The 17,343-nt window shown below is 40.8% G+C and overlaps 1 protein-coding gene across 2 annotated transcripts in view; it reads right to left on the bottom strand.

Moving 5' to 3' along the window:
- Positions 1-11,575: 11,575 nt before the first annotated feature.
- Positions 11,576-17,343, bottom strand: part of cacna2d1a (calcium channel, voltage-dependent, alpha 2/delta subunit 1a) — a 172,985-nt gene continuing 167,217 nt past the window's right edge. For both annotated transcript variants that reach the window (XM_017706447.2, XM_017706448.2), the window contains one exon: positions 11,576-16,234. In XM_017706447.2, the coding sequence (XP_017561936.1) occupies positions 16,118-16,234 (117 nt within the window). In that variant the 3' untranslated portion in view covers positions 11,576-16,117. The remainder of the gene's footprint in view (positions 16,235-17,343) is intronic.

The following is a 17,343-nucleotide window of genomic DNA, read 5'->3' as shown; positions in this document are numbered from 1 at the left end:
GGCCACGCTGACAGCTGGGAGTGCTTTGGCCGCTGGAGCGCCCGGGCCGGTTCACTTTCACGACGGCTGGACATGAAAGAACATGAAAAGCAAGACCGCTACCAGACTCTGGTCATTAAAGCATTAAATGACCTGCAGATGAGCCGGAGGACTTCAGGGCTGAGTCGGAGGGCCACACAGCAGCAGAGAGAAAGAAAGAGAGAGATGGAGAAAGTGAGAGGGAGAGAGAAAAACTTTTCCTCTTGTATTACTAAGACCCAGGTTGCCACAGAGAAGAATTAGCTGACGATGGACTTCCCGTGTTGCTCATCATTGTAGTAGTTCATTGTGTTTGAAGAGCTGCCCACCTAGACATTCTGAACACTTTGTTTACAGCACCTGCGACACACCACTGAACATCTGCACAGGACAGCTCATAAAGCGAGATACACAAAGCATCCTGCTTCAAGAACCGGCAGATGTTTTTTATCACCTGTTTTGTTTTTCTTAAACAAGCAGCATGAATGCAAAAACCACAATATCAGTGAGTAACACCTTTTGGCTCCAAACCACTACAAAATGTGACGTCTTATGGCGAAAGAACATAAACGTGACAAACACAGACAAGCGCAACTGTTTGGTTGGCGTGTCATATCTGTGCTTGATCATTAGACCGTAGAATGTTCTGCTCTCATTCCCTCCTGTTGTTTTTACTTATAAGTTCTTTTCCAGAGTCAGTCCAGTCCAGTGAATACGGGAATATTGGTGCTTGTCCCATCAGTGCACTCTGACCTTTATTGTTTCGGATTCTATGGAACGTTGCTGTAATCCATGCTCTGCCCACAAATGTGCTCATTCTTCTGCTGTGTGGCTGGACGAGCTTTACAGAAAGCTGGCAAAGATCACATTCAATGTCATGAGAAACTAGCACACAATTCAGTTTTGATCAAAACACCTACATTTACAGCCAATATTTCAATAGAATGAATGGGATTTTGCCATTTTTTGAAGGAATACATTTGTAGGCCTAGCATATTTAGTCTGTTGTGGGTTTCCCCTCCACCTATTTTTTGGGGGATTTTTTAAAATTCCCAAGTAAATTTCCATTGTCATAAATTAAAAAGTGAAAAACTTGGATGAGGTGGAAAAGTTGACTTACATAAGAGTTGCAGAAAAACAGTGAAGGAAACAGAATTTTTGAACAAATGATGACATAGTGGGAAAAAAAGTGCGTTTGGTTCTACATTGTATGTCCTATCAGCAGGGGCAGTGTTTGCACTAGGCAAAGATAGGCAGCCACCAAAGGCCCCTCTGAGCCAGGGGTCCCATGAAAATACAAATTAGATACTGTATGGTTATATATACACATTCGTAAAATAGCTGTTGTTAGCGATTGTAGCGATTCTTTTCAGCAATGTCAGTTCAGCACCACCCTCAGTCATGGTTATGATGGACTATTTCATGCGGTTACTTGATGACACAAGCGCACGAAGACAGACTGGTATGCAAGAGGCAATTAAGTCATAATCTACACGATGGAGTGTGTGATTTTCTGGGATGAGCAAAAATCAAATAAAGCCATCCAGGTGCAGCAAAGGAAGGCAAAAAAGTGGGTGGAAAGCAAGTTTATTACAGCACTCCCAAAGCCAACCTTGTTTTTTCAGTCAGAACCGAGCGCTGCATAGGGTAAAAAAGCCATACATAATGCTAGTATTAGTATAGTCAACTGCAGTGTTGACATTACAAGTTACAAATTGCTTCTCTCAGTCTTTAATGGGATTATGGCACTTACTTCCTGGAAAGAATAATCACACTACCCATTATTTTCCTTCTACATCTCACTGTATTGGCAGATACGGCATATTGTGTAAATCAGGAGCCCAGAGCTGGTGTCTCTGGACTGTTAGGGCTACAGGCATGTATAGCTGACAGTGGCTTCTCAAAACTGCTCAATAGAGATAATAAAAGGATCTTTCCACTGTATTTGCTATGCACCAGTGGTCACCACTCCAGTGACCGCTGCACGAGACTCACTGAGACTGACCTTGGAGATCGATTACTTTCTAGGATGTGTGCTAATCATTATACTTGTGCTGTGATGGTGATAGGGCAGAAAAACAGTAAAGTACACAGAAATATAGAAGAAAGAGCCTGTAAATGAACACAAAGCAATTTGCAGATATTTAGTCTTCACTTATTACACTTATTACAGTATTTGGATGTTTTTTGTTGCTTTTTAGCACCCTGTTATTGATGCCAAGCTCAAATACAAAAGCTCCGGAGAGAAAACTCTTGAAATACACACGAGAAATGCTATTAACTGCATCTTCTGTTGAATGTTCATGCTCTCATGCTGCTCTCATAAAACCCTTTTCTGACCATCTGGACACTGGCCCATCCGATTACAAGCTTAATGGTTTCGTAAACTTCTAGAACTTTCCAAACACTGAGTCTTTGCGCATTATACAGAAAAGACTTTACCGTCATTGCTGTGCATTTACCAGCTAATCTAAGCCTGGGAATTTAAAAAAAACCTCGTCCTGCCTTTGTAATGGAAATCAGGTGGCCTCTCTACAAGAGATCTACTACAAGTCAAATCGAAAATGAAATGGCTCGCAATCAAGAATTTAGCCTCCAAAACATTTACCACATAGCCTGCAGGATGGCATTTGTGGAGGAATCACAAGCCGCATCAGAGGAGTGGAGGTTTGATACTTTGATTGGATTTCATTCGAGGTCAGAAGGGATGGTCTCCACAAAACCCAAGAGTCCACTGTTTTATCTTCAAAACAGCCACATAACATTAGTATCTCTAGTGGAATAAAAATATTGGCTCTGTGGGCACATATTCTGAGCCGGGTTGGTACCAGTTTACTGCAGTGTCGGTCTGCTGCTGTTCACTGCCCATAGAGGCCTGAAAACTAGTTAAACAGAAAAACACTGCTTGAATTTGAATAGGCGTAATGTAACCATACATTTCGAATAAGATAGGAAGGACAAAATGAATGATACTTTTCCCTTGCCACACGTAGTTGATCAGACGAGACTTGGGGTCCAAAGTTTGCTTTCATAGTTTGGTTCATAGTTTATAGTTCATAGTTTGGTACTAGAGCTATAAGGCTAATAAGTTAAGTGATACTTTATTAATCCCATAAATCGGGAAATTCCACCTCTGCATTTAACCCATCCATGAAATGAAACACCACATACACACTTGTGAATAGACACACACACTAGGGGGCAGTGAGCACGCTTGCCCGGAGCGGTGGGCAGCCCTATCCACGGTGCTCAGGGAGCAATTGGGGGTTAGGTGTCTTGCTCAAGGACACCTCAGTCATGGACTGTCGGCCCTGGGGATTAAACCAGCAACCTTCCGGTCACAAGGCTGGTTCCCTAACCTCCAGCCCACGACTGCCCAGCAGTATTATAGCTAACAACTAATTGAAGCTCATAAATGAACACCATTGGACTCTTTGCAAACGATGTCATGTCACTGTGTTGCTCTGGCACTTAAATCTGGGTTAACGGGGTTACACAAAAGACAGGCATAAGTAAAAACCAGGCAGCTTCTTGTTTGAATTCTCCCACTCCACCTTAAATGGTGCAGCAGTTACAGTCTGGCATCATTTTATATTATATATAACAATAATCGCTGCACCATTTAAGGAGGAACAGGAAAATTACAATGGCAACCTAATTCGATCCCTGTAAAGTTGCATGCCTCCATATTTTTGTATGCTTTTGTTTTAGAAGAAGGATGTCCTCTAAAGTGCTTTGGGGGCAGTCGTGGGCTGGAGGTTAGGGATCTGGCCCTGTGACCAGAAGGTTGCTGGTTCGATCCCCAGGGCTGACGGTCCATGACTGAGGTGTCCTTGAGCAAGACACCTAACCCCCAACTGCTCCCCGGGCGCCGTGGATAGGGCTGCCCACCGCTCCGGGCAAGTGGGCTCACTGCCCCCTGGTGTGTGTGTTCACTAGTGTGTGTGTGGTGTTTCACTTCATGGATGGGTTAAATGCGGAGGTGGAATTTCCCTGTATGTGGGATCAAAAAAGTATCACTTATCACTTTATCTACTGACTTGAAAGCGCGCAAGTCTTTCAATTCAGTCACAAAATCGCTCCAACGGTGCTGTGATTTTTTTAATTATACCTTTCTCTTGTAATATTGTCAAAACTAGCAGGCATGCACGGTTTTCTGCCCTCTTACCCGACTTGGTGCATCATCAGAATCACGTGACTGCAAACGGCCCATAAGCAGTCAGAATGGCTAAAACTGGTGAGATAAATTTTAAAAAATGAACCAAATTATGGCCAAAATGAATAGGTTGACTGACTGATAATGAAGTCTACTTGACGTTACTACACAGCAAGATTTCCTGATTGATGATTTAGGGATGCTTTTTACACAGTGCTATTCAATAGACTATTAGCTACTGTTACCTGTTAGCTGCATTAGCCTTTTGGCTCCAGCTCCAAACTGGACAAATGTCTTGGTTGATTACATTTGGAAAATTGGAACAATCATGTGATTTTTTCCCCCCTCTTAACCAGGCATAGCTCTCAGTCCAGCCTGTTATTTGCTGAGAAACTTGAACACAGTCCATTTACACGCCACTTCATGGTCAAAAGCAGTAAGGAAGAGAAGTAAATATGATTTCAACAACTCAAACCATAGCGGCACTTTAGGATAAAACAGAGCAAACACCCAAGCCACAGTGATGACAGGTCTGTGGGGACGCTGGCTTCGTCTTTTGGGAAAAAAGGACAGTTGCCGTCCCACTCCTGTTTCTCCTTTTCTGCTGGGCTCTCTATTCCCTTTCCTAATCATTGCAGTGCCCACATGGAAATACATCTACATCATCATCCATCAGCTCAGCTGCGTGTAGCTATGGCATTTTTGGTCATGCAACAGATTTTTTTTTGGCAAAGCAGCAAGTAAAAGCTATTTAATGCTCGCCTGGCATTTTCCATGAATAGAGTTCATTTTATGCCTTGCAGCTCTTTGAAAATGTACTATAGTACTATGTTCTATATGCAGCAAAATACTTATAAAATATACAACATAGAACAGAAGGGAAACTTGAAAAAGCAGTTTAATGTTTTAGTAATGCTTTAGTCTTTATTTCAAAGCATCTCCATTTCATTTTAATTTAAAATAATTGATAAAAAAGTGGGTTACAAGTAAAAGAGTTGCAAATTTCCCCTGAAATGAGCTAGAATTCAGGAGTGGATAGCTTGGCAGAGTGCACAAGGTGCAACTACTAATAACAATAAAGTTTAAAAAATACACACACACACACACACACACACACACACACACACACACACACACACACATTGTCATCATCATCTAAAGTGCGAATCCTTCTGGGTTGCGGAGAGTGCTGGAACCTAAATGTATCTTCTTTCTTCTAACAATAATTGATATTATTAAAATTTTGGTAACAGGATTCAATGGTCAAGCTTAGCCCTCTCAATGAAATCAGATTTTCTGTACAAGTTGAAACAGAGTGTAAATTTATACTTGTCTGATGGTCATTCTGCAGAAAACATCAAGAAGATGCAACTTCTTATATATACAACCCTGTTTCCATAAATGTTGGGACGCTGTGCACAATGTAAATAAAAGCAGACTGTATAATTTAAACACTATATCTAATCTATATGACAATAGAACAAAGACAACAGCTCAGATGTTGAAACTGAGAATTTTTTTAAAATATGCTTTTTGTATTTCTATTTGGATTTTTGTACTCTGTTTCAAAAAGTCAGGAGAGAGGCAACAAAAGACTGGCAAGGAACTTCTGGTGGAACATCTCACAGCTAATTAGGTCAATTGGCAATGTTACTGACCGCAACATGATTGGGTATATTTTCTTTCAGAGGTAAAGATAGGAGGGTTCACCACGCTCTGAAAAACTGCACAGGCAAGTAGTGCTACAATTCAAGAATAACTTTTCTCTATTTGCTATGTAAATAGCACAGAACCTGGGGAGTTTATTATATACAATACATAATATTGTTAAAAAAGTCAAATAACGTGGAGAAATCTCTGTATGTAGGTGACAAGGCTGAAAACCAATGCTGGCTAGCTGTGATCTTCAGGCCCTTAGGCAACAATACATTAAAAACAGGCATGATTCTGTACTAAAAATCACTCCATGAGCTCAGGAACACTTCTGAAATCCACTGTCTGTGAAAACAGTTTGTCACTGAACCCACAAATGCAAGTTAAACCCCTATCATGCAAAGAGAAAAACATATTAACAGGAACCAGAAATGCTGACACCTTCCCTGGGCCCGATCTCATTTAAGATGAGCTGAGGTGAAGTGGAAAAGTGTCCTGTGGTCCGATGAATCAAAATGTGAAATTCTTTTTGGAAATCATGGATTCTGTGTCCTCCAGGCTAAAGACGAGAGGGACCATCCAGCTTGTTATCAACTCACAAAAACAGCATCTATGATGGTATCGGAGTGCATTAGTGCACATCACATGGGTGACTTGCACATCTTTCGAGGCAACATTAATACTGAATGATATATGCAGATTTTGGAGCAACATTTGCTGCCATCCAGATGACATCGTTTTCAAGGAAGGCTTTGCTTATTTCAGCAAGACAAATTTCAAACCACATTCTGCTTGTATTACAACAGCATGGCTCTGTAGTAAGAGAGTCGGGGAGCTAAACCGCCCTGCTGGCAGTCCATACGTGTCGCCTGTTGATAACATTTGGTGCATTATGAAACAAAAATATGACAAAGGAGACCCAGAAGGGTTGAGATGTTGAAATCCTACATCTAGCAAGAATAGAAAACATTTCATTTTCAAAACTACAACAGTTGGTCTCCTGAGTTCCCAAACTCTTACAGTGTGTTGTTAAAAGAAGAGGAAACACAGTGGTAAACATGCCCCTGTCCCAACTTCTGGAACGTGTTGCTGGCATGAAATTCAAAATGGGCACATATAAAAAAAATAAAAAATTTCTCAGTTTTCATATTTGTCTTTGTACTGTTAAATATAGGGTTCAGATGATTTCCGCATCTTTGCATTCTGTTTTTATTTACATTTTGCATGCGTTTGCAAATGTACCAACTTTTTCTAAATGGGGCTGTATCATAATATCACGTTCCGTTTTTTATGAGGGAGAGCAGGTTTAGGTTACAGGGCTGTGCATGAAATATGTAACACAGGTTAAAATTGCTTAAATATTAGGGTGAAAATCATCCTTTTAACATTAAATTGCTTGGAATGTATCAAAATAACATTGTATTTTTGGATCACCATTTTACCATGAGATGGATACAGACATTTTTTTGTCATTTAAATGTTAATTTTAATCACCCTTCACCTTTTCCAGAAATAAAAAACAACAACAGTCACTTTATTGGTTTTAAAAAAGCAGTGGAACATAAATTGAACTCTGTCCAGTGCTGCCTACAGTGAGTGCAGCACTTAAGCGAGTTATTTCTACCCACACCTGCTCCATACCACTCACTGACCACTGCACTTTTAATGCATACCATGACACACAATCAAATGTTTATGGCGTTGCTTTACAGTCCACTAGATATTTTACATTTCTCCTCTGAACGGGGCGGCAGGAGAAGACTGACACTTTTAATAATACCTTGGCCGTTAATATTATGGCCAATTTCCTGCCTCCAGTCAGTAAAATATGTAATTTCATATTGTGTGTGTCCTCGTAGTAGTTCCCCCCAGCCACTCTGCAAACACAAAACAGGCCCTTTTATTAAAGGCAAGTACTGGAGGTTTTGTAATTGGTCCTATTTGAAATGTCCCTGAGCTCCATATAGCTTTAAGCAGCCCTTCACAGCCATGTACTATATCATATCCAGCAGAAGGAGTTGTTTTAATGTGGGTAATAAACAGTGTACCAGGCTGACGGAGCTTTTTCTCAGGAGAGGAGATGATGGGAGCTGCTTTTTAGTGCAATCTTTGCTCGTCTACAGCTGCTTTCACAATCAACTCCAAGGTGAGGCTGAGCTACTGAACCCCTTAAAGTGACAGTAAAAAATGTACACAATGGTCCTCTTACCAAAAGTGTAGTCATGGAATGTCTGATGTTAGATTCGTTAGTTTTGTAATGGAGCTATGAGGCCACTGTAGCTAACAACCCTGCTAGAAAAACCAGCACAGATCAGCAGGGCTGATTACCATCAAATCCAGGATATGTTGTCTTTTGGATGGCAGTATGCTGGTTGAACATTATGACCAGTAGACCAGCATGTAAGGGAAGTAATGTATGCTTATCTGTAGGTGCTGTGCAATCTCGAGTGGACAAAATGATGCTACATAGATAAAAACAGTAGCAGCAGTCCTCTTAAAGCCTGATTTTCTTCATACTTTTGTCCATTTTTATACTTAACAGTATGTCCTAGAGTGTCAGAAAGCATATAAGCAACTCTCTTTGAGATCACTTTAACTTTCTGGAAGTAAACGTTTGATGTTCGATGTAATATGTAAGCATTGTTAAAGTTTCAAAATGTACTATTCATTCTTCCATTCATTCAGCCCACAAATGCATTTGCAGGCACAAAAACAATGTATTTGCATAGACCCCCCTGTTTAGTCTATAGCAGTTTAGCCCCACCCATTCAACCCTGAAGTTTTAAAGTGTGTTTCAGCTTGGACCGTTTTCTGAATGAGGCACAATAGCATATATGATAGTCTTCATGACGTTACCATAACAGCCTTTTTACGTCGATGGGATAAAGGGAGGCTGGGAAAATGAGTATTGGCTGTTTTTGGTACATGAACCCATATTATATACGTATAATGTTGTCAGAAGAAAATCTCGTATCTCCAAAATGGAAAAGGAAAAAAATCCACTTTGCTTTCTTCGGACAGCAATATGCATATATATAATGTAACATACAGAAAGAATAAAGGATACGGGTCCTTTAACGAGTAGATGTGGTTTGTGTGATGCTAATTGATGAGATATATGCCCCATTACTTGTTAGCTATATTACCCATGTAACTCCAGTGCAGGACTCAAAAAGCAAACTTCAGACACCAAAGACGTCTTGGCTGATTGGCTGCATTTAGGGTACAAATCAGATGTTTCACATAACTATCCATTTAATATTGTGGTTGGTTAGTGTAGTGGGTAACACCTCTGCCTTCTATGCTGTAGACTGGGGTTCAATCCCCACCAGGGCAGCACCCTACACTATACCAATAAGAGTCCTTGGGCAAGACTCCTAACACAGCCTTGGCCTATATAAATATTACCCCTACAGAGGCCTGTGAGTGGCACAGGGAAGATACCAAGCAGTGGGTGTTCATTTCTCACAGTCCAAAATAGCTCAATTCAATATAACTAATGATTCAGTGTGATAATCAGTGCAGGTTATATGATTATATAGATAGGTTACAGTATTATGGTGGCTGTGTTGTGGTTGGCCACAGTCTTCTCCTCCAATGACTGAATGGTGCCGCAGGGGAGGAATTGCAGACCCTGGCTTCCTTCTCACACGCACATTTGGAGGGGGGGGGGTGTTTTGGCAGCAGGACAAATGCAAGCTGAAGCAATGTGAGCTGGACAAGAGAAGCAGAGATCTACATAACAGCACTGCAGCTTCACAGTAACCCACACAGCTCCTCGGCTAATAATGATAAACCTTTTTTATTCTGAATATACTAGTATTTGCACATGAATTGACACAATCCTGGGATTATAAATAGTTCTTTTTTTGTATAACATTATCATACAAATGTACACACCATTCGATTCAGGCAAACCAAAAATGAATAAATAAAAGATTAATGTATTAAAGCACAGAGACGGACGAGAAGCCCAGCGATCACCTAGCCTGTGGAGGCTGGTCAAGAGAGGTTGATGGACAGACTGGATAATGTTCTGTTTTTAAGGGCAATCAGCATTCAGCAACTATTGGCAAAGATGCCAGTCAACAGCCTTCTGAAGGATGGAAGCAGAGTGGAATAATCCACTAAAACAGATTAAGAGAATCTTTAGAGAGAAGTCCAGGAAAAGCAAACCCCAGAAAAAGAGCACCAATACCGTCAGCATCAAAACACTTCCAGTAACACTTTGCAATTGTTCTGTTCCTGAGGTGACAGCATGTGATTGCGGCACTTTTGCAAACAATTGCATCAACAGGGTGAAAATCCTCTGCTTTCATTTGGAAAGCAGTGGTGAATTTCTTTTATCCTTAATTTTAAGCAGCATTTCAGGGCCATCTAAATGTCTCATAAAGCTTTTTTAGTCGAGACATGATACCCTGTACCCAATTCCTTACTGTCTACAGATCTCATCAGATACAGCAGCTGACATTTGAACATAGAAGCTTTGTGAACTATTCAAGGTGTCTAGATGTTTGACTCCACAAGCTTGGTGGACTGTTCCTCGGTTACTAGACTGATTGACTGTTCCTACATTCCTATATGTTTTAACCTACAAGCTTGGTGGACTGTTCCTGCATTCCTAGATGATTAAACCAACAAGGTTGGTGGACTTTTCCAAGAAATACTAGATGTTTGACCACACGTTTGTGGACTGTGCCTAGTATTCACAATTGTTTCAGTCTATGAGGTTGGTGGACTGTTCCTAGTTTACTTTGTTTTTGAAACTGTATGGTGAACTGTTTTTCTGTTACTAGACATTTGAACCTACCAACTTGATGGACTGTTCCTCCTTGACGAGATGTTTGAACCTTCAAGATTGGATGCTTGATCCTCCATTACTAGATGTTTAAACCTACGAGTTTGAAGGACTGTTCCTCCATCAGCAGATACTTAGTGGATGGTTCTACATTACTAGATATTTGACAAGACAAGCTAGGTGGACTGTACCTTGGTTAGTAGATGTTTGATGCTACAAGCTTGGTGAACATTTTCTGCATTACTAGATGTTTGACCAGACAAGCTAGGTCGACTCTTCCTAGGTTACTAGATTGATAGACTGTTTGAACCCACAAGCTTAGCAGACTGTTCCTACATTACTAGCTGAAAGCTTGATGGACTGTTCCTAAGTTAATAGCTGTTTGAACCTGAAAGCTTAGTGGAGTCTTCTTAACTTACTAGATGTTTGAACCTACAAGCCTGGTAGACTGTTCCTATCTTACGAGCTGTGTGGAACACGAGCATTTCTGCATTACTATATTTGCTTCTAGGGTACTGGCTGCTTGAGTCTACAAGCTTTGTGGATTGATCAGAAAAATCTTGGCCTCCACACTGATGAATTTGTCTATGGAACAGTCCTAACCAAATGCTGTCTCCCCAAGAGAAAAGCTGTGAAATTGAGACCCAAGTGATTTAACGTTGTCGAACACCAAGAGCAGTAAACATCTCAAAATCGCATTTGCACACCATGGTAAAAGCGTGCACGAGCACACATACACACACAGTATTCTCCCTGCCATCACAATTACATGCAGACCAGCAACAGCATATCAAAAAGGTCTGAAGTTTGAAGAACTTTGCATTTAAAGGTTTCACTGTCATCACATGTTTATAAAGGTTTCCTTGTTTTATAGAGAAAGAGAGAGCAAGAGAAAGAGACAGAGAGTTATATGGCACTTACTATTATTGATCTCCAGTAGATATAGGACCTGAAGAGTCGATGCTTTATTATATTAGGATCTTGACACATAACATTGACAAAACAAATTTATATGGAATCTTGATTTTTGAATCTCTTAATTTAACTGTTAGTCAGTCACCGATATGGTACAAGGGCTGGTTTGAGTTGTATTGTAACAATTGTCTGATGCAATGATCCCACATAATCATAGTCTGGATAATAAAGAATGAAAACAATAAGCATACAAATATTATTAAAGGTGCCAGAACAGTTTTTAGAGAAGCATCGTCTGTTCCTTAAAAACAAACAGGTGGTTGCTTAATGGAATACTCCCAGCGCTTTTCAACCTAATCTCACTGTCTTGCCCGGCTGATTTACTACAGACTTCCCTGCATTTAGAAAAAAAACTGAATATCTGAAAAACTGACATTCTGTTCTTTTACTACAGTTTCCCACATTTCCCTTTTTTGGAATCCTGTAATTCTACTAACAAAGTACTGAATAGTTCTCAGCACTCATGTAACCAAACTTATCTCGCCATAACTCTCAAAAGATAACACAGGAGAATGGAAAACTTGGATTTACGCAGCATGACTCAAAAAGGCATGCCTAATTACAGTGCAGTCATCGATGGCAATGCCACATTGCTCAATCTAGTGCACGCCACATTAACAACACATCTTCCACTGACCACAGGAAACGGTGCCTCAAAAGCTCCTGACGCTACCAGAAGGATTTCAAAGCCTGTTTCTGCTGAATTCCTATGAACATCATCAGTGACTTTCTAACCAAATTAATCAAGGCAATCAACGTTGCCAACTCAAACTTCCATCACGGCCAATTAAGAGGCCAAAATCAGGTCTGACAATGACGCAAATATAACATTTTGCCAAGAACACCCTGAATGTCCACATGACACAGGCGTCTCAGCTCAGACTGCATGTATTCCAATCCAAGTACTATTACATAAAGTATAAAATACAACAGCAGGGCATCTAGTGCTTCCCTTCCCTGCTGAAAAACACAAACCCAAAGAAAAGGCAACAACTGAACTGTGAATTATCCAGTGGCTTGCTACAGATTGTCATTTGTAAGAAACATGCACACAATAAACAGTAATCTTGCTAAACTGCCTTTGTTTATGGTTTTTACTCCTGTTTTTTGGGATTACCTCATGGATTCCAGAGTTTGGTCCTATGTTCTTCGAGGCACACAGATCTAGTTTCATTGGAAAAAGTAATGCCATGGATATAGTGAGTTCAAATGTGCATCATTTCCACATAGATAAAATACATTCTTCAGTTTGCTTACTTGTGGTGATGTACTATATCGTATTCATGTGGAAATGATGCATGCTTTTAAACCTGGTAATTACTATGCATTACTATTTTCAGTGCAAGATCTCTTAAAGGTTGGCAGTTTTCCAGCCAGAATATTTAGATTTAGTACTAAATCAGAATCCCAGTGGTCAGACTACATATTGTAACCTGCCTCCACTGAAATGACTAGAAGCTGGTCACATTGCACAGTAATTACATAGAAAACAACTTGGCTCGTGATGTTAGTTACCATGAAGTTATAATATTTTCATGTATGCTACTGGTGATTCTATGCAATGTCCTCTGTTTTACGTACATCATCTGCGTATAAGTGTGTATGCTTTAAAGAATCTGAAGTGGCTGTTATCTGTTATGACCAATCATGCATTTTTCTTAAAAAAAAAAAATCATAATGTAAGGGACTCTACCTCAGCCCACTTAATCGAGGTCTTCTAAGCATGTGAATATTAGAGGCAGGTGTGTTGGGTTAGGGATGGTGCAAAACACTAAACAGCGCAGTGGGTTTCCAGGGCTGGGCTCCATTGCATAACATTACGCAACTGTATTAGTAAACAATGAAACCAGAGCCTCTCAGAAATACCTTTCCACCATTTCAAAAGGTGTGAACACATCAAGGCACACAGCAGACAAAACGGTTTAGATCAGGAGACATCTTCAACCCAAAGGACAGGGATAAATGAAAATACACCCTGGAAGAGCAGTTCTCGTATCATATAGCTTCCTGTCGAATCAATAAACATTGCTTTTGATGGGTTCAGCAAGTTTGGAAAGGATGATCGTATGGATGATGATCCACAAAAACCTCTTCTGATCAAAAATGAGCATCACACGTAAAGATACAGTAGCAAGCACAAAAACTTTTTCTCTTCCACTTTTTTGCTTAAATAAACAGCTAAACTCACTCACATGCAACAACACCCTTCCTCATTAATTAAAAATAAGTGTAGCTATTCCCATCGCACAGAGTTAAACACCTCAAGCCTTTCATTCGGAGCCAATAAGCCGCCAAGATAAAAAAGTGGACAAACTACATGGCAAGCCCACGCGTAGAGGGGGCGGACGAGGAGCTATTTTTTGGCAGGTGCACTTATTAATGCACAGTGGGTGGATGTAAACCGTTCCAGGGCCGTGGAGTAGAGGGCCTACAGAACAGCCATGACTAGAGTGATGGAGGATATAGCAATGAGCTACTGGTTAAAAACAGGAGAATCCACAGGCACTGAGGTGGACATCACTAGGGAATAGACCCCTGAGGTCATGTGCCATTTTGCAGTCAGTGACGTCCAAATAAGGACTCTGGGTCTTGCCATTTTTCTCTATGGGGATAAATGAACAGCCTTTTTGAAAACAGCTGCTGTGATGAACAGAAAAGTTGTACATATTCCCCCCACATATGGCCGAGTCCTCTGAATTGTGAGGTCATATATACTAGAAGCAAGTTAACACACTCTTGTGCATTGAACTGACATCACCAAGTTACATGAAAGTCAGGCTAAAATCAGCACTATTATATAACAACACCAGTTACTCAAACTGTAGCCTGTTACTGACAAAGACACAGAACTACTACGCTTGATGACGTTTGCTGGTTTGGGTTTTTTGGCATTTTTGGTATTGATGTCTATTAAACACATAGGAATGTTTGCACATATACACAGACTTCTTAACGGGGAATTCTGCCAATTGCTTAATTATATAATTAATATGTAAACAAAGTCACTCAGAGTGGTTTGATGTGAAATCCTCCATTCTAGAGAAACATACAGTCAGAATGGTTCACAGTGGTGGTGATAGGAACCAGACATCTGATGAGTTTAACATTTTAGACTTTTTTTCTATTCGGTTTTGCTACCATTTTACTATAGTCAACATAAAAACTTAGGAGTCAGGTACGCTGTTAGAAATAAAGGTGATGTGCAGGTACGTTTTTCATTCATCAAGGTACAAACAATGTAAATGTGCCCTCAAAGGTACAGCAGTGGTTTTAAAGTCCAATTGTGAAGCGTTTTTCCGGTTGAAAAGTATGTATTTCCACCTTTTCCAAACCTGCTCATTTAAAATGAGACGAGAGGGAGTATGAGGAATCAATACAACTCCAATTTCAATGGATTATGGTACAATTATGTTCCCTGACAAAAGATACCGAGATGTACCCTTGAGGGTTCCACCACAGTGACAATAGGGGTACTGCCCCAGTTAGTTTCATACCTTTTTTCTAAGAGTTTATAGATTCAGTGGTTTTGTATAATAAACTGAACTGTTATATTTATGCTTTTATCATCTTTACCCATTTCCTATCACCACCATTGTTCAGACATCCAAAACTGGCAAGTTTCTCTACAGTGTACCATTTCACATCAAACTAAATTGAATCATATTCACTGGATTATAAAGACGCTTTGACAACCTCATAATTCAAATCACGCAGTGACATTTGGGGGCAAATCTATGAAGGATTAAATATATAGGCTTTGGACTCTTCGGCTAACCACAGAGCATCAGAGGGATTTTCCAAGAAACGTCATTTATTTTTCTAAACAGAAAGAAACAGTTCTGACCCGGGACTTGTCCAGATGCTAATGGCAAACTGCAAAATGATGACACTTCCTCAAAGGCCTATTCTGGGACCTCAGTGTTTCGATCGCTTTTTTCAGCAACCTTTTCCGAAATGGACATGGACCCAGTTTACTCTACAGTCCAACCAGATGGTCAAAATTTATAATTCTATGGACTTTAAAACTAAAAAACCTGAGCCCATGAAGGCAAAACACTAACACTTAATAATACTGAGAACCTAACCTCTATGAGATGCTCAAGAAAACCAAAGAAAAGGAACAGGTGTTATAAAACTGACACAACAGACAGGCAGAGGAGAGAGCACTGTATTTGGCAGTGATGATATCAGTCATGACTGGTGTAGGTGGACACGGGTAGAGGATCTCTGTTTTGCTGGGGTAAAGGTAAGGCTGTCCACCCTGTTGCCCACGTGGGCCAAGACTGGCCTCGGAGGTCAAAGGACGAAGGTCTTAGCTCATTTATCATCTGCTGACCCACCGTGACTTCTAGGCAATGAGCAAACATTTCATCAGTCTTTGCTTCCTGGGTCGAAGGCTTCCTCGTCGTAACCAGGCACGTTGGTGCCCAGGATTCGAATAAAAAACACTTGTGTGGCAGAATTCGGTCGAGGATTTTGGCGTCATCAAAGGGGGGGGGGGCGTCTCTAGGCTGAGGTCACGATGGGCAGCATCCTAGTCCACTCAGGCGCCAGAGCAACAGCAGCTGAAAGATGGCCATGAGCCAAACGGGTGGACTCAGACCGGACGCCCCACCACAGTCCACATCCTGTTCCTTTATCCAGAGTGAGAGAGAGTAAGTAAGACACATCGAGGGTCTCCCATGACAGCATCTATACTGAGGCCTAATACTGGTTATAGACTGCGACACATTTTTAAATAGCATAGCTGAATATCTGTCACATCAAATCTTTTAAATGTAGGCCATAACATTAAGGTTGATTAATCTGTCAATACTAAAGAGCTGGGGTTATAGAGCAGATCAAAGAATTGGAACTAAGAAGCGCTAAGTTAAGTTTATTAGTCGGGTTTGTGCAAACGTAAGCAAATGAGACAAAAGCTGACAGTGTAATTCAAACGACAAATGAACTAAACTGAACTACCACCAAACACACTGCAAATACACCTAAAAAGACTAAAGGCTAGAACCCGGCTTGGTGCACCGGATCCATCTCAGAACAATTGAGGTGGTGATTAGGAGCTCTGTTCAGTAAGCCACGCTCCATATGAGCTTAAACCACTGCATTGATTTGGCCCAAAAGATATTGTTTTGCTTTGAACCTCTTCGTTTGAAGCACACTGCCGGCTTACCAGAGGTGAAAAAGAAGGTAAATATCTATGACTAAGAAACGTGAGAAGGAAAGAAAGGAAGGAGGGAGAAGAGAAGAAGAGAAATTGAAAGAAAGTGAGGGAAAGAAGGAGTAAGACTGAGAAGAAAATAAAGAAAGGAGAGAGAGAGAATGAGAGAAAGAGAGAAAGAGGGACAGAGAAAGGAATAAAGGAGGAAGACAGAAAGAGGGTGACAGAGAGGCACAGTGAGAGAGAGATGAAGATAAAAAGAGAGAGGGGGAAGGACAGAGAGAGAAAATAAAAAAGAGACAGAAAGAAGAAGAGGGTGAGACAGAGAGGAAGAGAGAAAGCAGGAGATATAGGAAGACAGAAAGTAAGAAGGAGAGAGGCAGAGGGAGAAATAGAGATAGAAAGACAGACAAAGCAGGATAGAGAGAGAGAGAGAGGGGGGGGGGGGGGATAGAGAGAGAGAGATTGATACAGAGAGAGATGGACTGACCCGAGACAGCACATGAACACTGGCAGCAGTAACATGAGCAGAGAGGAGAGCAGTGGAGAGCCAGCGCTTCTCCTACACACGGCCTCATCCTAACA

This window comes from Pygocentrus nattereri, chromosome 11, assembly GCF_015220715.1.
Source record: "Pygocentrus nattereri isolate fPygNat1 chromosome 11, fPygNat1.pri, whole genome shotgun sequence".
NCBI classification, from domain to species: domain Eukaryota; kingdom Metazoa; phylum Chordata; class Actinopteri; order Characiformes; family Serrasalmidae; genus Pygocentrus; species Pygocentrus nattereri.
Note: the sequence above shows the minus strand (reverse complement) of the source record. Positions and strands in the feature narration are given on the sequence as shown.